At 43.3% G+C, this 26,280-nt stretch overlaps 1 protein-coding gene across 1 annotated transcript; it reads right to left on the reverse strand.

Annotated features, from left to right (window-relative positions):
* Window positions 1-6,150: 6,150 nt before the first annotated feature.
* LOC123101847 (uncharacterized) lies at window positions 6,151-22,640 on the reverse strand. The gene is made up of 3 exons (XM_044523114.1): window positions 22,465-22,640; window positions 6,801-7,165; window positions 6,151-6,719 (listed from the first exon to the last, which is right to left on the reverse strand). The coding sequence occupies exons 1-3, from the start codon at window positions 22,638-22,640 to the stop codon at window positions 6,547-6,549; spliced, it is 714 nt and encodes a 237-aa protein (XP_044379049.1). The 3' UTR covers window positions 6,151-6,546.
* Between the last annotated feature and the right edge of the window lie 3,640 nt (window positions 22,641-26,280).

Genomic DNA, 26,280 nt, shown 5'->3' on the forward strand with positions numbered 1-26,280 from the left:
CGACGTCGTGCGCCCCTGCCCTACCCCGACGCCGACGCTGTGCTCCCCTGCCTCGCCCCGACGTCGTCGCGCCCCTACCCTGCCCCGATGATGCCGCCGTGCGCCCCTGCCTCGACCTCGACGCCAACGTCGCTGCGCCCCTGCCCTCCCCGATGCTGCGCCACGCCCCTGCCCTGCCGTCAACGCTGCCGCACCACTGCCCGCCGGACAGGCCGGTACTCCCTCCTCCCTCCCACCCCTCTCCTCTGTCCTTCCTTCATGTATGTGATGATGGTGAAGTTGGTTCAGTGCATAGTTTTAGAGAATTGCATGTTTTCAGCCATGTCCGCAAGGTGTTTGATGAAATGCTAGGGCTATCTAGGGAACTTTGTTTTATGTGAAACTTGGCAGGATGATGTCTCCTTGGATGTGAGTGAAGATGGTCAAGTTGGTTTGATAAAAGGAAAAACTTGTTAGTGCAAGTTTTACTAAAATTTAGTGCTGGACAGAAACTACATGAATTTTTTGGTGGACTTGCTAGATGAAATTGGGGCTGCCCTTCTGGACTTAAGGGTTTAGTAGGAAGGACTACAAGATGTAAAAAATTCAGAATTTTTTTAGCAAGGAAAAATAGGGTTGTAGTTCAATGCCAAGATTGGACCAAAATTGAAAAATGGAAGTTGTGCTCAAAATTTTCAAATGACCAAAGTGGGTTTTTGAATAAAAATGATCTATAGGCATCAGAGGACTTCTCAAAAATTTTGTGGCATTTGAAAGGAATTATTTGAAATAGTTCTAGTGCAAAAAGGTCATTCTGAAGTTTGAAAATACTAATAAAAGAATTTTTTGAGGCCAAATCATTAAAAAAATAATTACTACTGATGTTTTTGTTCATAGCATTTGTTTTGTCCGTGTATGTATGTATGTATGAATGGATGGATGGATATGGATGTATATACAAAATATTCATATATGATGTTTTTTTGCTCATAGCAATTTTTCCCATGCATGTATAATTTATGTATGTATGTTCATATATGCAAAAGTTACATTTAAGAAAAAAATAATAAAATTCTATTTTTTTCTTCTTCTCTTCTGTGCTGATAACTTCAACACGAGGGGGGGGGGTCGATATACCCCCTCCCTGATAACATTATTTTCCCATGTATGTATGTTGTCGTTGTCGATATAACCCCCTCCCGGATAACTTCGACATGAGGGGCGGTCGATATATATACCCCCTCTCGACCATGATAACTTATACCACGGGAGCACCCCCCGGCCCTCTCGCTCGACCAAAACTCTCGAGGACACTCAAACCCTAAAAAAAACGATGTCGGTCTCCTACCCCCTCCCACCGCCCCTACCCGATCGACAAACTCTCTTGAGGCCACCCAAATTTACTAAGTTAAAAGAGCGTTGTCGTCGAGGCCACCCCAAACCCTAGAGAAGCGTCGAGGCCAGGCCACTAATATGATTACTTATTGTGCTTAGCTAGCTAGTTCAACGTTTGCCACTAATATATCCATCTGTCATGTTTGAATAATAATTGCCATGTTGTAAATATTTGCAGAAACTATGGATCCGCACCCCCGAGACGAAGCACAAGAAGCGGTGTTGGGGGAGATAATCGCACACGGAAGTGATGCCATCTTGTCATTTCTCAACGACGCATGCACCGATGGTCTAGAAAGACAGGATGAAGAAGCAGGCTACGACGATGATCAAACAATGGAGGAGGAAGGACACCGTGATGACGGCTCCGATGACCGAATGGAGGGGGAAGGACACCGTGATGGCGGCTCCGGTGACCGAATGGAGGGGGAAGGACACCATGATGACGGCTCCGGTGACCGAACGGAGTCCGGCACATGCTTAATCAAGTTGCGCTCGGATGAAAGGTACACGATCATCGAAATTGATCGCGCTGGCCAACCGATTGAACCCCTCCGGACCAAGCAAAAATTTAATGCTCAGTGCGGGGTTCTAGTTAGGGACATGATCCCGATCAGCATCGAGCAATGGTTGAAGCCTAAGGACAAAGACTCTTAGGTGTCTTATGTCAGCGATAGGCAGAAAGCTGATCTTTGGACCGCGCTGTAGGAAAATTTCACCTTCCCGCCAGAGGAGGATCCGGAGAATCCAGTTAAAAAGCCAATGATCAAGGCTTATGCTCTTAAGAAGATGGCTAAGCTATTCAGGAGGTGGAATAATGAGCTGAAATCATCGTTTTTCGACCAAGACAAGACTCCAGAATTCATCGGCCGATTTGAGAAGATCAAAGATCAGTGGCCCGCATTTGTCACCAAAAAGAAATCTCAGAGAGCAGTGAAGATGTCAGCGACAAACAAGAAAAATGCTGGAAAGAAGAAGTATCACCATCGCACGGGGTCAGGTGGCTACCTGAAAGCCCGACCGTTGTGGGACAAGGCTGACAATGACCTCATTGATAAAGAGATCGAACCACATTCGCGACGTTGGCCAGACCGTTACAGGACTTGGTTCTTCGGGGTTGGGGAAAAATTGGACCCTGTAACAGGGAAGTGCGCTTGGACCAACGAGCAGCTGAACACACTCATCGAGAAGCTTCAGGAGTATATCGAAAAGGCGCAATAAGGGACGTTCGTTCCGGACAGAGAGAACGACGAGCTCACAGAGGCCCTCGGGAATCCTAAGCACCCCGAACGGACACGAGGCACGCCAAGCTCCCTTTCGTGGAATGCTGGATTTCCTAACGCAGGCGGTTACAAACGCCGGGAGAGGAAGAAGAAAAAGGAGTTGACCCAACTACAGGCGCTGCACGCAAGGGTACAAGCGCTAGAGGAACGAGACGAGGCCCGCAACGCGCGACCTGCCGAAACTGCTACACCCGGAGCTACCCCGCCATCTCAGCGGAGAAGCAGCGTGGCTTCCACGGAGCTGCTTCAGGAGCCTGTTTTCACGGCTCCTTCTAGCTACCCCGTGGATGCTATCACGGAGTCTCAGAATTTCCACCTTATGACAAAGTGGATGGAATCGAAATTCAAGGCGGCTGTTGGCTCTGTTGCACCTCCTGAACCTGGCGCAACTTTTCACTGCCGGTCGATTCCAGAAGGATATGCTAGGGTGATGGTGGATGAAATCACACAAGTATTTGAGAACCTCCAGCTTGACCACCCTACGGGTAACGGGGAGACTCGGTTGGGTTCTTGTCTGAAGACTCCATGCCTATGGCGAAAGGAGCTCATCAACCTTCCGAACTGGACGCCTCCTCCTCCTCCTCCGGCGAGTCAGGGCACTCCGCCTCCTCCACCGCCTCCTCCTCCGGCGAGTGATCATGGCACTCAGCCTCCTTCTCCGGCGTGTGGCGGCGCTCCGCCTCCTTCTCTGTCTGCGCCGGCACGCCCGAGCAGCCACCAGCCTCCTCCTTCTCCAGCGCGTGGCGGCACTCCGCCTCCTTCTCCGCCTGCGCCGGCGCGCCCGAGCAGCCACCAGCCTCCTCCTTCTCTGCCTCGCCAGCAAGGGCGGAAGAGACCCGCCGCCGCCCCGGCTGCTCCGGCGTGTCATAGTCCTTCTCCTCCATCTCGTAAGCAAGCACGAAAGAAGACAGCCGCAGCCACTCCGTCTGCTCCGGCGTCTAGCAGTACAGCCAGAGGCGGGAGGCAATACAGATTCGGTCCACCTCTCAAGCCTCTAGGGAAGTTACCATACGAGAGGACCATGGAAGAAAACGCGAAGATCGTGGAAAAAGAAGTGAAGGACTTCTTTTAAGGGGTGAAAGTAAAGAGACATCCACCTCCGGAGGAGAAGGTAGACCGGGTGAAAGCAAAGCGCACTATCGATGCCCCGAGGAAACCACCAAAGTCTCCGCTAAAAAACAACTATGAGTGCATTACTGCAAAGGTATATATCGAAGCGGAGCGGTCGGAAAATACTATCAGTGATCGAAGGTTAGCAGAACGACGAGTTGAGAAAAAAATTTCCCAGCTCGGCAAACAAGCGGACCAATCATGCCCCCCGCTCAAGGTTTCTAGCGATATCGTCGCTAATGATCCGGGGATGGTGCCCGGTTATAGCAATCTTGAAGATTACCTGCCCGACGATGTAGATTATGATTTCTTGGAGGTGGAAGAACACCAATACCATTACGGGAAGCCTCTTGCCAAAGATGAAAAATCTATAACAACGATGATGCGAAGATTCCATGATTGGTACATGAAAACCTGCAGAGAGTCTGGGGAACGGATACTTTGTATATGAGAGTTAAAGAGGAGCACGACCTCGTTGGAATTGATTTGTTGACTGTTCCATTTGAGAAGTTCTTCCAATGGTTCAATCAAAAGGCCCTCGATAAATTAACGGTCACTTGCTACTGTCTCTAAGTACTACTTCTGTCATTAAGTCTCTATATATAGCTCAACTGTTTCATTGCATGTATATATGATTATCCTCACTATATTATGCAGATTGAAGATCATTGAGTGCAGAAAAGTATGATATTGGGTTCATTAACACAAATCTCATAGATCAATTTGAGGTTGAAAATAACGCCGATGATGCTGAGGCCAACTTGCTCAAATCATTGATAATAAATCAAAACAAAGATAAAATACTCATTCCTTACAACTTCGAGTGAGTGTTACTGTCTTGTGCATATTCGGTTTTCCTTATTACTTGAGCGAGGTTATAGTAATGTAATTGATGAGTGATGCATCCATGCGCAGCTTCCACTATATTCTCCTGGAGATTAACCTTGAGCAGGGACTAGTAACCGTCTTAGACTCGAGACGAAAATCTCCCGAGACCTATGCGGACATGACTAAAATGCTCGAGAAGTAAGTTCAAGCGATCATTATCGCACTATATCGGCAACTTTTTGTTCATTTCCTGATATCAAGTAATTGTTTTCTTTGTCTCGCAGGGTTTGGAAAGTATTCACCGCACAAGCTCCGGGACTGCCGGGGGTGCTGCGATGGACATACCCGAAAGTAAGTAGTACTAGCTAGCTAGTTCCGCGCATCTCGATCCCATTGATTCTAGCTACTTCCATCAATGCCATTTATAATGCTTCATTATCAGTTTGATTGACCTCTATTTCTCGTAAAGTGCTTGTGGCAGGAACAAGGGAATGATTACTGTGGATACTACGTGCGCGAGTTCATCTACAATGCGACTTGCAAAGATAAGCGGGGCTACTTTAAAAGACAATTTGATGTGTGTAAGTAATAATATTCACAATTTCATTTTATTACACCATCATTTTTGTTGAGTTTCATTCATATATATGTATTAACCCCCTTCTTCAAATTAGACGTGGGAGATGCGGACTGAACTCCTACCAGAAGATCACATGAAAGCAATTCAAGAGGAATTAACGGGATTCTTTCTTGACCACGTCATCAATAAAGCTGGAGAATACCATGTGGAACTTGATTTCAGATGCTAGGGGATTGTAACAGATCTTACATATTGTATATGTATGTAGCCAGTAGCGTCAGATAGATAATACGAAAACTTGTTGTTCGACCAATCTCTCGGAGAAGGAGAGGTCGATCACTTCTCTCGGTATGCATGACGAACTTATATACTTAATGGTTTCCTTCATTTTCTTACTAGCTAGTGTGTCGATGGCCTCTCTATACGTATAGTACGTAGCGTCGACCAAGCACGGAGATAAGAGAGGACACTTCTCTTTATTAATTAATTAGCTACCTAACACAATATATGAAACACCCACTACAAGAATTCTGTTGATACATGACAGTCCTAGTCCGTCATGGACATGTGGAAAATTGTCATCGAAGGATACTCATGACAGACTTGAAATCCGTCATGTATATTGCGTCATAATTTGACCACCATGTACTCCTTGACGGATCTCCAGATCGTCACGGATCCATGATAGATTTTGACCGTCATGGATGACACTTAACTAACGTGCTCATAACGGCGTGAACTTGTCTGCCACATCATCATCTGACATGGATATTACATGGCAGCCCATGAACTAAGTGGGCCTTTTCAAATTTTGGCCCACTAAATTTCAGCTCGGTCCAAGACCCACAGCCCATGTAATAATCAACCAAAATGGTATTTCAGCCCATTAAATTTCAATCGGTTGATGGCCCATTGATTTCGGCCGACAAATTAGCCCATCTCACATTTCTCTTGTTCTATGCAAATTTCAACCAACACAATTTTGCAAATGATATATATTATGTCATTAAATAGATGGGAATTACATAAACACACTAGAAAAAACCATTTTACACGGAAGTAAAAACACAATAGAACTTAAAATTACAGACATTTCTAAATAATACACATATGGAGGAGCAAAACGAAGACATTCAATCTACAACGGGTCCTAGAAATTCTCAGGCGGAGAACACCATTTTGCAGATCCATCCATCACCGCAGACTCATCACCGGAGACATGCCACATCGCCTCGAACATGCTCTTGGGCATCCCATCTCCACTGACGAGAACAAGATGAACCGCCGTTCCCTGCGCATGGACAACCAAAAACTGCCTCGAAAAATCAGAAGTAAAACACAGGGAACTGGAGCTGGGGTGGGGCAAGCGCCTCACAGCTCCAAGGTCGGTGAAAAAATCGGCTGTGAGGATGCCATAGCAGACGGACGCGGGCCCGCGACAATGCGGTGGCAGGTCGGCGCAGCCCCCTCAGCCAGGCATCTTGAGAGTGCTAGCTCAATGCGGCTTAGCGTGCTAGCATCGGACGAAGAGGGTTTGACTCCACCTGCACAAGAAATCAGCTCGGTGGTTAAGTGAGTGCTGAACCCAGATGCCTCTGTTGTGGCTCAACGATTAACCATCTCACCAGTGCCATATCCTGCCGGCCACCGCGGGAAGTGGAGGCCGTCGCTTCCCTTGCCGTTCGGTGGCAACACCCACCGCGACGTAGCTCTCAGGGACGAGTCGTGCTGCCCCCCGGCGTCCAAACGCGCACCCCCCGGACGGTGTGGGGGCGGCCTGGACGTCGCGCCGATGGTGCGTGTCTGGTGCCCTGATGCGGCCTCTGAGACGAGAGGAGCTGGGAGCCTGGGAGGGGAGGGGAGGCGGCGACTGGAGAAGGAGACGAGGAAGGAAGGTGCTGGAACCCGGCGGCTGTGGGGGAGGGAGAAAGAAGAGGGATATGGTATGTGTGCGAACCATTGGATCTCGGAAAATCGAACGGTGGAGAGGCTTGATCCATGTGCGGGTAGGCTCGACCAATCAGAAGGCGTCGTTTGCGTCGCACATGATCTCCCCTCGGCTGAGACTAGACCTGGCCAAACGGGCCGGCCCGGCCCGGCACGGCCCAGCCCGTGCTAATCGTGCCTGGCCCGGCACGGCCCGCCGTGGCACGTTTAATAGCCGGGCCGTTCCATGCCGGCCCACGGGCGTGGCTCTCTGGCCTAGACACGGCCTGATTATTAAACGGGCCGGCCCGTGGCACGTTTAGCACGCTAGCCCATCAGATTTTTAGCCTGTTGGGCTGTATTTTAGGCCTATTGGGATGTAATTTAGGCCATATATTTATAAAAAATCTGAAAAAAATAAACGGGCCGTGCCGTGCCGGCCCGCGTGCCCAGCCTCCAGGCCCAGGCATGGCCCATGGCGTGCCGCGTGCCGGGCCTAGCCCGTTTAGCTCGGGACGTGCCGTGCCTGGGCCGTGCCGTTCCTGCGTGCTACCGGGCCGGCCCAGTTAGCACGGCCTGTTTGGCCAGCTATAGCTGAGAGCATCTGGGCTTTAGTTGACTTTAGGCCAACATCAGTGAGGCCGCCCAGAATTAAATTTTTTCTCTATTTCCAAATAACTAATTAAGCCCACTTTCTTAAGTAAATTTCAAAACTTATTATACATACCACAATAAAAATTACACGTGATATACTAAATGTATGCTATTTTTAGGTGTTACAACAACTTTCTAAATAATATATATTTTCTATAGTTCAAATGAGTTTTTGCATTTTCTATTGAAAATGATTCCAATTAGAACTACATGTATCTCTAAAAAGTTTTACAAATTTCAAAAAAAAATATATTTAAGTTTATACGTTTAATTTTAACTTGTATGATAAAAAAGCATGAAAAAATAAAATATTTTTTATGAACAATTCAACCTTCTATTAGCAAGCAATGGGAGGGAAATGATAAGATATACAAATGTGGTCAAGCAAACATGTAAGTTGTCATTAAATCTGTAATATCAAAAATTGATGCTTATTTGTTACTCATTGTTAGCCAAATGATTAACTTGTTGCATAATGGTGTAATATCCTGATATTTTCCGAATTTCAACTTCAAATGATTCCTAACTTTGGTATTTAAAAAATAGGAATAACTTATTACATATAAAATATGTAAAATGATTTGTAGTGCAAAATAGTGCAATATTCAGATAGTTTCAAAATTTCAAGTTGAAGTGGCGAATAAATGTTTATGTGGACTTCAATCTTTTTTGAAATGTCTAACTTTTATAAAAGCGATATAATATACTCCCTCCGTCCAAAAACAAGTGTCTTAAGTCTTGTACAACTTTATACTAAAGTTAGTACAAAGTCAAGACACTTATTTTGGGACAGGGGAGTAGTATGTTAGATGTAAAGAAAATTTATAGCATTTTAGATATGTAATTTTGGAAAGGTTTACGCATGGTATGAAACTTTGGTGTTTCAAACATAGGGGGTACAAATTATTACATAACAAGATGGGAAATGAGTGTGTGTTAGTACATAATAGTGTTGTAAATTTAAATTGTCTTCATTGCTACCATCTGTTCAGCTAAAATGGTTAAACATTTGCTGCTTGTTGTGGTGTATAGCATATATGTGGTTGTGTATAATTGCGAATACAAAAGGAACTTTTTTGGAATATTGTTGTAATACACCTAAGTGTTTCGAGTAATACATCATTTTTTGAACCTATTTTGCAACGTATGCTTGTTTTCCAACACATCAATAATGTTCATTTTGTAAGCAGCGTATGTCACAACTTTTACAAAACCTTTTCAATTTTTTTTACAACCTTTGAGTCTCATATAAGGGCACCATGCCAAGTTTCATGTTTTTCAAACTTCGTTTGCATTTTTCGGAATTAAGCAATATCTGCATGCAAATTTCGAGGTCGTGTCCTGGCACCCTCTTGTTTGGATTTTTTGATAAGGCCTAAACATAGACTTGCTAACACACAAATGATTTTTAAACCATTTTGGTGAACTTTTTCATGCATCTACAATTCAAAATTGAATTATATTCATTACTTTCACCATCTTACTTTCACCCACCTATTCACAAATGCGAATTTACATACCACTTGTTATGAAAAAAGGTTTTGAAGCTGATTATATTTTTTTATAACTCATAATGTTAGAAAAAACTTATTTTACATACCCACCTATTTACAAAGTCTACAATCGTCACTTTGCATTCAAACTCGGCCCATTTCCTATGGAAATCATAGTTCTTCCTTGGACATCTTCCGGTCTCCAAATAGTGTGTGTTGCAAGTTTTGTGAAACGCTCTCAAATGTTACCATGGTGCCTAAGGATGATGTAATGACACCATGTCAGGTTTCATTATTCCATAATTTGTTTGCATTTTCTAGAATAAAAAAGTCAATAAGCTCTGTGTTTGAGGTCGATCCATGGCACCCAAATGTTTATGAATCCTCTTCTTTTCTTGGATAAGACCTGAACATAAACTCGTTGGCATTCTTGATATTATTTTTTCCATTCAAAACAAGAAATGTAAGGAAAAATTACAATTGCCATAAAACTTAACGGAAGTATTAATGCATTTGAAAAAAATGGTCAACTTGCTTTTAGAAAACCGTTTCACGTGTATTAAAAATGTGCAAACATGTTTTTAATTCACCATGCATTTTACCCGCGAAAAAGTCAATGTGTATTTAAAAAAAATAGACAACGTCCCTGTTAAAAAGTCAATGTATATTTAAAAAAATGTTCAGTGTGTTTTCAGAAAATGATGAACTTTTAATAAAAAAATATTATGTACTATTAATCTTAAATTTCTATAGACTGCAAGCATGTGTAACATTTTTAATACATTTCGAAAAATTATTATTATTACACAATAATTTTAATACAGGTTGAACAATATAGAAAAATTATGTGTTTTTGGTCCAGAATGAAGATACAGAATTTACAAATAATTTCCAATGCACGTTGAACTGTTTAAGTCCATGTAAATTTTAGAAAAGTTCATTTTTACCTCTTCATGGTACAAAGAATGAAAACAGAATAGACATTTGAAATACATAACAGTTGTATGTTAATAATTACTATAACTTTAACCCACAAAAAATAATAACTGTTGTAATGTTTTATTTTGGAAAAACTAAAAAAGAGAATGTAAATCTAACTTGGACAAAATAAAAAGAAAACGAGTAGAAAACTGCATGGGTTGGCGTACAGCACCGGCCCGATTATATAATTACTATTTCTAGCATGTAGTTGTTGTCGGGTGGTTTGCCTAAAAAAAGTTGTTGTCGGTGGGCTAGCTCGTTCCATCGATTAAAGCTAGAAAAAAAGTAAAAAAACTGCTAGGTGCTAGAGATTTCTCAAAAAAATAAAAAATCTTGGTTGGTACAGCCAAGCACCACAACGTTATTCTGTATAAATTCGTGCTCATGTTTAACCAAATGGCATCTTGTGGCTTGATGTCTAGCTTGTTTGGTGTAGTAACAGGAGGTCTTAGGTTCGAACCCCATGAGCGCTCTTCATATTTTTGTTGTTATTTCTCTGGTGTCATACTGACATTGGGACCTGCTCTTTTCAGTAAAGCTGACGTGGCATCAGTCTCGGTTCATTTTCTCGCTATGCCTCACTTAAATGTGGGTCCCATACTGCACGAGCTCGCATGACACCACGTGTACCGCTGGATGTAGCAAGGATTAAAATGTGGGACAAAAGAAGAAAAAATATGCGGCACATCAGCAAGAGCCATCCGTGACGGACTGGATGATGTATAAAGAAAAAAACTAGGTCCACCTGCTTGTTTCATGATGATTTTTGTGACGGTTTCTTTGTGTCTCTCATAAGGGGGCTACCATTTTGGGGGCCTATGTTCATCTTGCTGATCGATGACGTTTTTCGTGATGAACTAGAGAAACCATCATCAATGGCATCCTATCGATGACGGATTTTGAGAACGTCATCCGAAATCTGTTATGGATTAACAGGTTTCTTGTAGTGACCTTAATTAACCATACAAAACCCCCAATACACCCCCCTTTCAGAAAAAACCCTAGCCCCTGAACAACTGACGCGTGGATGCCTATTGGTCCCGGTTGGTGCCACCAACCGGGACTAAAGGCCCTCCTGCCTGGGCTCGCCACAGCGGCCACGTGGAGGCCTATCTGTCCCGGTTCGTATAAGAACCGGGACTAAAGGCCAAGGGCATTAGTAACGACCCTTTAGTCCCGGTTACGCAACCGAGACAGATGGGTCTTATGAACCGGGACAAATGACCCTTTTTCTACTAGTGCAACATTAACTTTAAGAGTTCAATATCAATTATGTTAATATTACATTTAATATTCTCATATATATCAAGTGACATTGACGACCTTTTTTATCATCAAATTCTCACACACACTCTCTCTCCCTCCCTCTTCCTCACTCTCTCTCCCTCTCTCTATCTCTCTCTAACACATACACATATCCATCTTATTGGATACGGGACCATAATCCATCTATTTCACACGCACACGCGCTAGTGCATAACAATATGGATTATGTGTATTATATTTGCCACCACAACTGAGGGAATTAATTTCATGTAATCGGCCAGCCACAGCTCCATGACAAACAATACATCTAAATTCTCAGCGTTACTTTTATGTAACATTGGCGAGAGGTAAACGACGGTGATTATTTCCTTCGTTTGGAGATTGATTACCATCCGTGAGTTAAGCTGGGTACTAAAGAAGAATCTGATTGTGATATGTGAATTGATTGTTGCCTTGTACGTTTGGTTTAGGTATTTGAAGATTGATTACCATCCGTTAGTTGTGTTACCCAAGAAGAAATCAATCACCATATGTAGAAAAAGGAACTACATTGCACATGCTTACACCTCATCTACTCGTGAGAATATATAGAATTGGAGCAAACAAAATAAGTGCAGACGAGAGATTAAACATCAATGAGGATCCCTAATGTCTTGACTAATATATTGTCCTCCAACTTGAGAAGCACCTACAAGGAAGGGCTAACATACAGAATCACGAGCCACTCCAATTTATGACTCACACAACTTCATCTTCAACATGTTAATGATGCGTGAATCTCAACGTACCATGTGGTACTGTTGGAGGACATGATGACCTGGTGCACCTGTGACTCACCAACGTTCCATCATGCGCAACGTCTCCTGGAACGCCTTTGGCATCGCATGACAGAAAGTAGGAACGCGTTAAGAGCAACTGAGGCAAAACAACAAACAAGTGGCACCCCTCTTGTAAATATGTAACATTAATATCTTTTGTTAATTAAATGCAGTAGAAGCCTCTCCTGTCATTTCCTCCTAAAAAACAAAAGAATGGCGCAATTGAATGGTGGTATCACACAATCCAACTCTTCACGTCAGCGAACTCCTTAATCTGCCTGGCCCTATTCTTATTCAAAATGTTGTGCAACGAGGACCGGTTACTCCTACAATTTTGCTGTCGAGACACGACTTATGTGATGCAGTAAAGCACATGAAAGAGATGACGCCGCTGACGAGATCTTGGCGATTATATGTAACATAATCAAATGGTGCTAGCTTAACTTTAGTGCCAATCAGCATAGCCTATTTAGCTGATATATTACTGTTAAATACCATAGCATTGCAGAGCTTATTGCATCCTTGTACACACGATCAATATCTAGTTATCTACGGACAAGAAAACATATGTATCTAGACCAGCGGGAACAAAGACAAAAGCCATGTTAAACTTGTCACCCGACGCACATGCACTTGCATACCAGCTCCTAGGCATGCACAAAGAAAAAACCGAAGCACACTGATGAAGTAACTCAGAAACTATGTTCCTGTCTCAAATACAAATGAAACCGACGGCCAAAGATGAACTAGTTAAGCATTCCCAAAAAATCACATGTTCAGAACTCCTCAGAACATAACTCCAACTATCAATCTCATAAATTTGAAGTTAATATCTCTCAATCGTAAAAATAAAATGCATCGGGTTGTCAATTGATTTTCGGATGCATCCACTATCAATCTCACGAAATGCAAGTTAATATCTTGCCAAAAGCAGGCGTTTCCTAATGTTAGCAAATAAAGTTTTCAGAACACTGTATATACAACCACAAAATCATAAGAGAATGAGCGTATACAATCTACAAGGTAATGTAGCAATTTAGAGGCTGGGTACTTACTTTAGTAATAAAACAGGTTCAAGGTAGTAACAAGGATTCTTCTAATGCATTAATAAACAAATGTTCTGCACTGAAGACAAGATAAACAATTCCCAAAGTGCATCAGAGCATCACAGAAGATTACTGGCAAGATAAATGCACGACGATACACTCGACTCATTTAATTAATATAATCAAATTATCACTAAATTAGTCACCAAACTGCTCGGATGAACCACAACAGAGCCAACATATATCATCCTAGACAAATGCAGTATCAACCATTTACCTTGGTACTTTAGTGACCGACAGGAGGATGCATGTAGAAGCGCTTCTTTCCTGCGAATCCACAGTCAGATAGAGAAATTGGAACCCATTCCCATCACCAACTGATAAAGAAAGCACGTAAGAAAATTGATATCGGGCCAACTTGGATTTTGGGTGATTGTCCCCAGGTATGGAGAATTTAGGAGGGTAGGTGCAGGGAGTGGCCTTGTGGATGATGGATGGAGGCACGGAGGGATGTGGTCGCCGGAAGGTCGAAAGCGGAGAAGGTCGGGCATGTTAGGTGGAGCCGGTGGTGCGCGACAACCGGAGGCGGCCCAATCGTGGGCGGTGAACCGACGATAGCCTCGGCCCATCTCTCGACGCAGCGAAGATAGAGAGGGCGGCGCTGCCGGTGCTCGAGGCCGCCGCTCGGCACCATCTACATCAAGGGGAAAGAGAGGCGAGAAAGCGATAGGGTGATGCGGGGCTAGGGATTGCGGAGGAGGGTGGGGGTGTGCGATTTGAATGGATGGTTCTGCCCACGTTTTCTTGTACGTGGCGGTGGAGACGGCGGCATCCAGCCATGCAGGCGAGGCATGGGTCGAGACTGGCACACGGCGAGGCGCAGTAGCAGAGGCGGGGGCGATTTTTTGCTACTGAGATGCATGGTGTGGGATTGATCGTTCATTTTCTCTTTTCCTTTTTAACGGGAGATGGATGCGATTTTTTCACAAGGGGAGAGATGCGACCACGTACAGATTCCATAATAAATTAATTAGATCCATAACGGGATTTGTTTACAATGCGTTAAGATTTACGTGTTAGTTTTCTTAATAAAGAAATGCACTGATGTAGGGATGGATTGATTCAGGTAAGGAAAGATAGATTCGTGATCTTTTGTATGTTAGGAAATTACTGGTTTGCAAGGAAAGAGTGAAGAGAAAAAGAACCAATGCGACCACGCACAGATTTCATAATAAATTAATTAGGTCCATAACGGGATTTGTTTACAATGCGTTAAGATTTACGTGTTAGTTTTCTTAATAAAGAAATGCATTGATGTAGGGAGTGATTGATTCAGGTAAGGAAAGATAGATTCGTGATCTTTTGTATATTAGGAAATTACTGGTTTGCAAGGAAAGAGTGGAGAGAAAAAAAACCAGTACGAGGGGGTGGTGGGGGGTGGGACGAAGAAAAACCGAACGAAATTGGGAGGTGGGAGGGGGGCGAATAAAAAACCGACGAAAAAAAACCAACGAAATTGGAAGGTGGGAGGGAGGATGAAAAAAACCAAAGAAGATGGGACAAAAATAAACCCGGAACGGAGACTACCAACTGAGACATTAAGAGTAGAGATTTATTATTCAAGAGCCCGCTAGTAGAGCCAGCGTGAGAGGAGCAAGAGCACTAATTTCCTCAGATATTATTTTCCCACACGATAAGCGCCTGCATAAGACCTCAGCATTGAAAATGCCCTTAGGAGTAGGAGTATATCACATGCGATCCCAACAAAAAGTTTAACCTTTTGTAGTATTAAAAAAGTTAAACTTGTTTGTTAAAAAAAGGTTAACCTGACATTCCTATACATCACGGGCTTCAATCAAAATCACTAATAGAGGAGTACTCCTTGTAAAGATCACTCTTATCTTCTCAGGTTATGGATTATGATAAGTGGCGCGCTGCATGTGCGGCATTTGTCGCAGCTTGAGAGTTTATTTTTATATCTGTTTATTCAGAATATTTGATTTCTTAAACCATGCATCCAAATCTTGAACCGTTTTCACCGTTGGATTTCTCGCGTCGAGGTCTTCAAAACTAGATCCTATATTGATATGTTCTAACGAACTTTTTTTCATGAAAAAACCAGACAAAAAGAACAGGACCAGGAGCACGGGTTTTTTCCCTTTCCGAAGGAGGCACGGCCGTGCCTCTCGTGAAATCACAACCGTGTCTCTCGCGGAAGCAAAACCGTGCCTCTCGCGAATAAAAAAATGTTTCCGAGAAGGCATAGTCGTGCCTCTCGCGAAGCAAAACCATGCCTCTCGTAGAAGCAAAACCGTGCCTCTCGCGGAAGAAAAAATAAAGCAGAAAACATGTGTTTTTTTGTTTCCGAGAGGCACGGTCGTGCCTCTTGCGAAAGCAAATTAAAACCGTGCCTCTCACGAGAAAAAAAGACAGAAAACATGTTTTTTTCGTTTCCGAGAGGTATGGTCGTTCCTCTCACAGAAGTAAAACCGTGCCTCTGGAGAAAGAAAAAAAAATAGAAAATGCGTTTTTTGTTTCCAAGAGGCATGGTTGTGCCTCTCACAAAAGAAAAAATGTGTCTCTCACGAAAAAAAACACATTTTTCACGAAAAAGATTCTGAAAGAAATTTTTTGGTCCAAAAGCTAACGAGGACCGGTGAAAAACCGAAACGTCGAAAAACCCGTTTAAAAAGCCAAAAACACGCCTGGAAAATTGAAAAATACGAAATCCGGAGGAATCACCCAAAGCGCGTGATACGTGGCGGGTGGTTGAAAGCACGCCAAGTGACGTTGACCGTTATGAGGCTCCCGAAGAAGCGCTCGTCAACTAATTGTTCTTGGCTTCAATGCTACACGAATTCATGTTAACCAAGACATGTTTGGAGTTGGGCCATCAACAATATTGACCTTAGCGCCCTGCGCAACTGCTGGCCTCGCCTGCGCGTGCTCATCGTCACCTCCGAAAACAGCATCACGTTGCCACCGGACAATGGGTACCCTGCACTTGAAAGTTTGTTCCTCACCGGAGAAATCCTGGGCCTCGACTCCTTGCTACAACGCTGCCGCTGCTTCGACCATGCAACCTCAATCATAATGAACTTGCAAAGCAACATATGCTTCACACTACTACACTGTGTGGCCTGGGATGGAGCTCCATGCGGCGGCGGCGAGTGCCTGAGACGACACCCCGATCGCAGTTCCATCCGAACGAGTAAATAATACATTGTCATGCCCATCATTTGCTTTAGGGGAGACGCGCGCCAAGCATGTCAAGGAAATTGTCCTTGTGACAAGTCGAACTGGAGCGGCCAAAGTCGCTTCGGTACACTTCTAACACAATGGGTGGATGATCACTTCTTTTCAACCTTAAACACCGAAACTGAGTCGCAGTTTCAGGGAAAGCAAGGCATATATCCATCACAACATCATTTTTCTTTGTAATAGCCTGGAGAAAAGTAGCTGAAAACTACCCGCAACAAAAGTAGCTGGAAACAAGCCTTCCTCCTCGTTGTATTCTAAACATAAGCAAGAAGATGACTTGCCGATACTGTTGAACATGTCTACATGTACGTAGGTCTGGGTTTTGTATGCCGCATCTATAGTGTTTCTCTCCCTCTATATGTACTTGTATCTTGAGACACAAGACATCGGTCGCACCCCTTGTATCTATATATGTGCCTAGTGCACGATCAATTATTATCGATGCACCAAATCATTCTCTACATGGTACCTATCGCAAATCGATCCTCTCCTGTTTCAGCCCAACCCTAGCCGCCGCTGCCTCGGGCCGCCGCCGCCGCCCCACACCGCCGCCGCCCTCCCGCCGCACCGCTCACCCCTACCACGCCGCCCTCCTGCCGCACCACTCCTCCTACCGCGCCGCCTCACCACAGCCGCGCCGCACCCTCCCCCAACCCTCGCCGCCATGTCTTCCAGCGCTTCCTCCATCTCCAACCCCTTCGACGGGCCGGACCCTGCTGAAATCCTTGACATCAACATCCACGAACGTGTCCCCATCGTCCTCGATGCCACCGAATCCATGTAGTTCGCGTGCACTACAAGAAATATGTCAACTTATGACCTTCTGTCAGTGACCCTCAAAGAATTGGTCATAAATTTATGATCGTTTTAGACCAATTGGTCAAAAGCTGTTCAGGGGGCTCCAAACCCTAAACCATTGCGACCATTTTGGTCAGAAAGGTCGTAATTTCCTTACACGAAATGGTCACAAAGCAAATAGTGCTAGTCCGCTGCCTTATTTCTAGTTGTTAATGACCAATATAGATGGTCATAGCCATGTAGATTGTGGTGGGTTGTGATGACTAGGCGCCATCTCATCAGTTTTGCCTATGTGTCATGTCCATGTGGCAGTTTTTGCCCTAGGTTGTGAAGCAACCTATATTTCTACCATTCCCAAAATTCCCAAAAAAATCTCGTAAATTCTTTGGGGCATATCTTCATCAAATATGTAAAAATCCTTCCTTGCCTAGTTCAAAACTAATTCAACAATATTCATTTTCCTATTCTGTTCACAACAACACTTTATGAAGGAAGTGCTATTTTTATATTCTTGATTGCCCTCGGAATTTTTGGGCACTCTTTCCTATCCAAATCATTACCGCATGACAAAATTCAGCTCCATTTGCCTAGCAAATCTTCCTCGGCAAATTTCCAAAGTTTTTGTCCACCTAGAAGCATTGTGAAGGAAATACCTTTTTTATATCTCTAAATGACATGAAATTTATACAGTTCCTTCATATGCCCAAATTATCACCGTCCTCCAAATTGTAGCTCAGTCAAATCATCTATGTGAGCCCAGGTTCAATTTATATTTTATGGCCAAATTGGCACATTGCAAAGCAAGTGTTATATAGACCCCTCCTATTACCCTCAAATTTTTTGGACACTCTTCCATACCCAAATCATTGCCACATGATAATATTCAGCTCAATTTTCCTAGTAAATCTTTCTCAGGAAATTTCCAAAGTTTCTACCTCGAGAGAAGCTTTATGAAGTAAGTACTAGCTAGGCTTACCCAAATGATCTGAAAATTTACCAGCGCATGACCATACCTATGTAACTTACCTACACCAATTTTTAGCTTATTTCATTCATCCAATCTCTCTCACTAGTTTTCCCAAGTTTTTGTCCATAGAAGAGCATTGTGAAGGAAGTACTACTTTGGCATGTCAAAATGATATCAATTTTCTACAATGCTTTCCTATGCCCAAATAACCATCCTCCACCAAATTTCAGCTCAATCCATTCATTATTTTGAGCCCAGCTTCAACATTCATATTTTTGTCCAGTGTGGTACTTTGCAAAGCAAGTACCACCTAGGCTCCTCCTTTTGAGGTGAAAATTTGTGAATACATTCTCCTTAGTAGATGATCATCCTCGGCCAAAACTCACGCCCATTGGCCATGTGCATTTCCCGTACCACAAATCAAACACTTGGCTGCTTATTCATGTTTGAGCATCGATCGGTCTCCTCGTGAGAATCTTATGTTGTGATTTTGTTCCTAGCACCTACCTGGGGAGTGCCCAACCCACTAGACATGCCTAGGCCGCACATAACACATGGCAACGCCACGGTCACGCGGTGACCACGCGGTGGGCATGCGAGCTTACGCGCTCTAGAGTTGGGGCCCTCGGCCACCGTCCAAACCTCGATGTCTCGCCATCAAACCATGTATTTCTGATTAAATAGATACTTATTTACCTAGAAATGATTTTTGGAAAAAATAAATAGCAAACTATAAGGCAGCTGCAGTTCAAATTTGACCCGCTTCCAACTAAATCGGCGGGAATTTGTCTTTTTCATCAGAGGTGGATCAAAACTTTTGGCACCCAACCATTTTGTCAATTATGCATTAAATATGGTATAGTATTTTATAAAAATGATTTGGTACAATTTTGCAACAAATATATGGTGGGTCCTTCACAAAAAACCTCATTTCGGGCACTCGAAAAATGGAAAATGAATTTTCCGTGCAAAGAAAATGAAAACTCCCTTTGGCAAAATTGTTTGGAATTCCAAGATGCACCCTTGTGCACAATATGAGATCATTTGAACAAACTATGCCATGAATGTGACCATAAGATTGATCATTTGGCTTGGAAGCCATTGATCTCCACACGTGATAGCTCGTTTCTGAGAACATTTTTTAAAATAATTGCCGTATTACAAGTTTGTTATTTTTTCTGGGAACTTGGCCACATATAATGACACAATGCGAAGGTTTCCCAATCTTTTGATTTTTTTGAATTTTTTATGCCTGTTTCAAAATGTGGTCAAAACGGCGGGAATGACAGTTCCTAGCTAGTGGTTAAATGTTCGAATTTTTTTGGTGTATCTATGATTAAATAGATACCTATTTACCTAGAAATGATTTTTGGAAAAAATAAAGAGCAAACTATGAGGCAGCTGCAGTTCAAATTTGACCCGCTTCCAACTGAATCGACGGGAATTTGTCTTTTTCACCAGAGGTGGATCAAAATTTTTGACACCCAACCATTTTGTCAATTGTGCATTAAATATGGCCTAGTATTTTAGAAAATTGATTAGGTCCAATTTTGCAACAAATATATGGTAGGTCCTTCACAAAAAAAACTCATTTCAGGCACTCAGAAAATGGAAAATGGTTTTTTCGTCCAAAGAAAATGAAAACTTCCTTAGGCAACATTGTTTGCCATTCCAATATGCACCATTGTGCATAATATGAGATCATTTGAACAAACTATGCCATGAATGTGGCCATAAGATTGATCATTTGGCTTGAAAGCGATGAATCTTCACACTTGATAGCTCATTTCTGAGAACACTTTTTTAAAATAATTACCGTATTACAAGTTTATTATTTTTCCTGGAAACTTGGTCACATATATTGACACAATGCGAAGGTTTTCCAATTTTTTGATTTTTTTTGAATTTTTTATGCCCGTTTCAAAATGCGGTCAAAACGGCGGGCTTGACCGTTCCTAGCTAGTGGTTGAATCTTGGAAAACTTTTGGTGTTTCTCTGATTAAATAGATACTTACATACCTAGAAATGATTTTTGGAAAAAATAAATAGCAAACTATGAGGCAGCTGCAGTTCAAATTTGACCCGCTTCTAGCTGAATCGGCGGGAATTTGTCTTTTTCACCAGAGGTGGATCAAAACTTTTGACACCCAACCATTTTGTCAATTGTGCATTAAATATGTCCTAATATTTTATAAAAATGATTTGGTACAATTTTGCAACAAATATATGGTAGGTCCTTCACAAAAAAACCTCATTTCGAGCACTCGAAAAATGGAAAATGAATTTTCCGTGCAACGAAAATGAAAACTTTCTTAGGCAACATTGTTTGCCATTCCAATATGCACCCTTGTGCACAATATGAGATCATTTGAACAAACTATGCCATGAATGTGGCCATAAGATTGATCATTTGGCTTGAAAGCCATTGATCTCCACACGTGATAGCTCGTTTCTGAGAACACTTTTTTAAAATAATTGTCGTATTACAAGTTTATTATTTTTCCTGGAAACTTGGTCACATATGATGACACAATGTGAATGTTTTCCATTTTTTTGATTTTTTTTGAATTTTTTATGCCCGTTTCAAAATGCGGTCAAAACGGCGGGAATGACCGTTCCTAGCTAGTGGTTGAATCTTGGAATTTTTTTGGTGTTTCTCTAATAAAATAGATACTTATGTACCTAGAAATGATTTTTGGAAAAAATAAAGAGCAAACTAGAAGGCAACTACAGTTCAAATTTGACCCGCTTCCAGCTGAACCGGCGAAAATTTGTCTTTTTCACGAGAGGTGGATCAAAACTTTTTACACCCAACCATTTGGTCAACTGTGGATGAAATATGGCCTAGTATTTTAGAAAAATGATTTGGTCCAATTTTGCAACAAATATATTATAGGTTCTTCACAAAAAAACCTCCTTTTGGGCACTCGAAAAATGGAAAATGGTTTTTTCGTCCAAAGAAAATGAAAACTCCTTTTGTCAATATTGTTTGCCATTCCAAGATGCAAACTTGTGCGAAATATGGAATCATTTGAACAAATATTTGATAGGACTTTCACAAAAATACTCATTTTGAGCACTGAAAAATGGAATGAATTTTTTTATCTTGAATCGATCACGACCAATTTATATTGGTCATAAGGTCATCAAATGGATTGCTGCGTTCTGATTGGACCATGAGCATATCACGCGGATCACGCATCAACCACCGTCGGATGCTTCCGGATCCAACGGCCCAAACCCACCCGAGCCGAAACCCTAGGTCTGTCCTCATGGACATTTTCCACCCACCCCCCGCCTCCATTCTTTCTTTCTTTCTCTCCCTCCCCCCTCAGATCCTCTCCCCTCTCCCCCATGCAGCGAACCCTAGCCCCTCTCTCCCCCGCACACCACTCCTCCTCCCTTCTAGATCACAGCCGCCACCTCCTCCTTTCTAGATCGCCACCGCCACCGTCCTTCCCTCTCCGCCTTGCCTCTGTCTCCCACCGTCTCCCCTCTCCCTCCCTCAGATCCACCGCCGTCCGCCTCCGCGTGGCCTCCACCTCCACCTCCAGCCCCACCGCACACCACTCCTCTCTCTCCCCCGATTCCTCTCCAATCCCACTGGCTGGAGATCCACTCGAGCTCCCTTGTGATTCATCTCCAATCCCGCCGCCGTCCCCGGCTCCTCACCACAAGCTCCAGCAAGCTCTCCCTCCCCGCGCCCCTCAGCAGCGGCCGCCGCGCCCTTCGGCTCGTGAGGCGACGAGCTCCGCAGCGCCTCCGACGACCGCGCCCGAAGGCCGCTGCCGTCCTCCCCGATAAGGCAGCTGCCGTCCTGGCGGCGTGCCTAGGCCCCACGGCGCCGGACCAGCCCGGGTGGGTGCCCCTCGTCCCCACTTGTTTTCCCCCTCCGATCCGATCGATCTGCAGGAGGCTGTAGCTGACCCCCTCTCTCACCTCACCTTATGGATGCAGATCCGTCGAGGGATACACCATCGCCGGTTGGGGAGCAGGATCTGGCGCTGGGGTTCAAGGTCAACAAGGTCTTCTCTCGCCCTCCTCTCTTCTCCTTTTGATTCGATCTGGATGTTGCTCACACATGCCCGATTTGTTTTTCTTCCTCACGCAGGTCGTCGTCAAGCCCTCGATCTGGCTGCGACCTCCAGCGCACTCGCGCGACTGATGGGCATAGGTCCATGCACGCTGGTGATGGCGGCTCACCAAGGTTGCCATTGTCGCCTGGACGCACGAGGCACCCGACGACCTCCTCCATCGCCAACCACCAGCACCCGTCTGGAGGATTTGCGTTCTATCCCCTCCCCACATGAACGACCTCCTGCCTGCAACCATCGCACGCACGGGAGAGCTCAGCTCGCCTTCATGGGCGCCTAATAAGTTGATCTGTTGCCTTCTGTTTAAGACTTTGCATTTCGGTAAATTGGTTTGGTCGCTGGGAATGGTAGTATGTTGTGGTGAATCAGATGGGGTTCCTGAAGATACTCTTGCTAGTTGACTAGTTAGTACTGATAGCTAGGTGTTCTAGTTAATCATGTATTTATTTGTCTCTTAGAGGTGTCTGTACCCTGCCCGATAGCTTATTCTCAATAACTGGAACCAAATCTATGTGTTTTCGCTAACCAGCTTCGGTTATTGCCTTCACATATTGTTTTGAATTTCAAAATGAATACACTCAAAGTGTTGCGACTGGTGCCTCTGTTGAAGATTTGAATCCTGTTTTGTGATAGGATTACTCAACCTGCACCTGTTTTGTCAAAGAATTACTTAATCTTGCACAGGACAGTGCCAATTTTTTTCATTTCCACCATTTGCAATAAATGTTGCACCTCCTGGCACTGCCATGTGCCATCATCTCGCTGTTCATTTGTCCACTCTAGTTGAAGGGAGATGGATATCTGCTTAGCAGACAAGGTGACATACTGACATGGCATTGATCTTACCCTCCCATCAGATCAATGAACTAAGAACCTAGACTCTTGGGAGCCACTGTTTGAACATGATAGGCTATAGCGAAATAAATTGCAATATTATGTATTCTTGCATTTCATACTTATTATGAACTGTTATGATAGGGCATGAAGATAGCATGTGCTGTTAGTATGATAGACTCTCAGTCTGATAGCATGGATCTGTTGCTCTATTTTATTGTGCTGAACTTTGTTGTTACCTGGATGTTGCAGTCCTTGACTGTTCTCATGATGTTGTACAGGAGGCCCTTGTGGTCACCGCTGGAGGGGCTGGAGCTTGGCGGCAGCCTGGCGGATGAAGGGGGCCTGGACGGTGGCTATTTCTGCAGCAGGATGATAGCTTAAATTTTGTGATAATTTTGGAATAGCTTCAGCACCTACAGTTAATTTTGCACATAAAGCTTGAGTAATTTTGCACATGAAGCTTCAGTATTTTAGCACATGAAGCTTCTGCTACTGTTATTCTTGTCATGAATCTTCCACCATTTTTCAGTAGCTTAAATTTGACTTGGTGTAGTAATCTTGGTGCTTAGTGCTGCTTGTATCTCATGCTAATTGTTGCATGAGTAGTTTCAGTAGTTTTATAACAGCAGCCGTAGCACAAATTTAACCGGACTGTGATTATTACAGCAGCAGTAGTTTCAGTAGCTTATTTATTTAGTGACTGCAGACTGTGATTATACAGTAGAAGTAGTTAGTATCGCTGTAGACTGCATATTATACAGTAGAAGTAGTTAGCCAATTTCTAGGGGCTGTCTGTTCACCTGTTAGTATCTCCTTGCATTTTCAACTATGATTTTGAACGATTAAGGTTACTCCCACAAACAATTTTGCTAAACATCTATCACATTTTAAGTGAACCATAATTCATATTTTGTTTACCTTTTTAGATCTGTTCCACCGCTTACATTTAGTGTTTCCATTGAAGTTGTTTGGTTCTGGCCTCAGCAGTAGTACACTCTAATGGTAGCTTTATGTTCACTCTTTTACAACAAACCTTTTTAGCTCTTTCTCATGATCCTTGTGGGCATTTATTTTAGTCCATGGAGCTGTTGCTCTAGCAGATGTTGCTCTGCTTGACATCTCACAGTCCACTGGATCGGCTGTGACATCTCATAGTCCATAGTTTATAATCAGGTTTCTGTTTGACAGCTTCACAATCAACAGTTACATGATAATTCTATAATGCTGAAGCTATATTCCTGTCTGCTCAACAGTTACATGATAATTTCGTAATGCTGAAGCTATATTTGCTGCCTGTGTCTTAATTTTTTTATTCTGTAATGATGATATGAAATGTCACGCAGGTCATTATTGGTGTTGTTGCTGTGGTTGTCGGAGGTGTTGCTGCTGCATCTGGCTAAGCTGTAGTCCGTGAAGGTCAAGGATGAGATCGTCCTTGATGGCAACGACATCGAGCTCGTCTCCCGCTCAGCCGCCCTCATTAACTAGGTGAATCAAACAGGACCCAGAACCTGTCTTTATTCATGTGCATATTGTGCTCCCTGAATAATTTGGTTGATGTGATGCAATTGATATGGTATCATGCTTGCTTATGCTCTTTGCGGAAACTAGTATGCTAGATGTGCTTAGAAATAATTGCAATGTCTTCAGATGTTGGATGTCGAGTGTTCTTTGTTTGCGATGCATATATGGCTGCTTGTGCTGGTCAACATGATGCAAATAGGGCTACTTCTCTCGTTGTGTTGTTGTTATTGTTGTTGTTGTTTGTGGTTTGTCTAGTTTTGGCCTGGATAGTTGCATCTTTATCTTCATGTATTATTATGTTCTCCGTAATGATTTGGTTTTGCTACCATATGATCTGCTTCTACATTCTGTTCCTGTGTAATCTGATCTGCAATGATTCAGTTTTTGGTTCCATATAGTTAATCCGCTTCCATGCTCTATTCTTGGATAATTCTCTTGCTGTTCTTGTTGTTGTATGTGTTCGCCTTCCAGGGACAACATATATATGCTCAATACACTCTACTTGTTTTCCTGTATAGTTTTCTTACTTGTTTTCCTTTATGCGTTCACTCTTTTTCAGGAGCTCCAAGCCTAATTTTTTTCCTTTATGTTCACTCTTTTACAGGAACTCCAGTCCTAATTTTTCTGAGTGTGAAGCCGTGAAGCCAAGTGCGAAGCAGTGAAGCCGTACTTTGCAAAGAGTTCTTTTGGCTATGTAGTAGACTGTAAACTGTAATGTTGTAACGGATTGTAAAAGGCTATGTAGTGTTATTTGATGAACTATGTTTGTTCTGTCCTGTTTGAAATAGCAGTTATGTATGTTGAGAAGATATGGAAACTTCACTAGTGGGACCCACTTATGAATATAATCTGAGCGATTTTGAAATTTCTGACATGTGGGACTCATGTATGGCATTATGACTTGTGGGACCCTTCTGACTAGTGGGACCAGCTCCAAAATATAATTATTGAAAATAGAAAATCAATTGATTGTAAGAAGGCCAAGGCCCCAAAACAAAGAAGCTGAAATACTAGGCTTGGCCCAAGTAGCCCACAAGAATTGACAGAAAAAATAATATAAAAGGCCAAATTGTTGGGCTAGGCCCATGTAGAAAACTGAATTGGACCGGGCTGAATCTTGTGCCACATCAGCTTGCCACGCTGGATGCCTACGTGGACTGGGGAGGTTGCTAGTGACCAAAACAGAACAATAGGCTTATTTTGGTCATAAACGTTTGTGACCATTCCAGAAGAATGGTCGCTACAGTCAGTTTACGACGCCCAGCTTTTGACCTTATGTTTTTGGTCACAAAAAGGTCATAAATGGAAATTTGTGACCTTTCAGTGACCAATAGTGGTGGTCATAAGTTGACATATTTCTTGTAGTGGTGGAAGACGTACTTTTCGCCGCTCTTTCACGAGAACAACCTCGTTGATCACGTTGACGGCACCGTCAACTCC

The sequence above is a fragment of the Triticum aestivum genome, chromosome 5A, assembly GCF_018294505.1.
Source record: "Triticum aestivum cultivar Chinese Spring chromosome 5A, IWGSC CS RefSeq v2.1, whole genome shotgun sequence".
Classification (NCBI taxonomy): Eukaryota; Viridiplantae; Streptophyta; class Magnoliopsida; order Poales; family Poaceae; genus Triticum; species Triticum aestivum.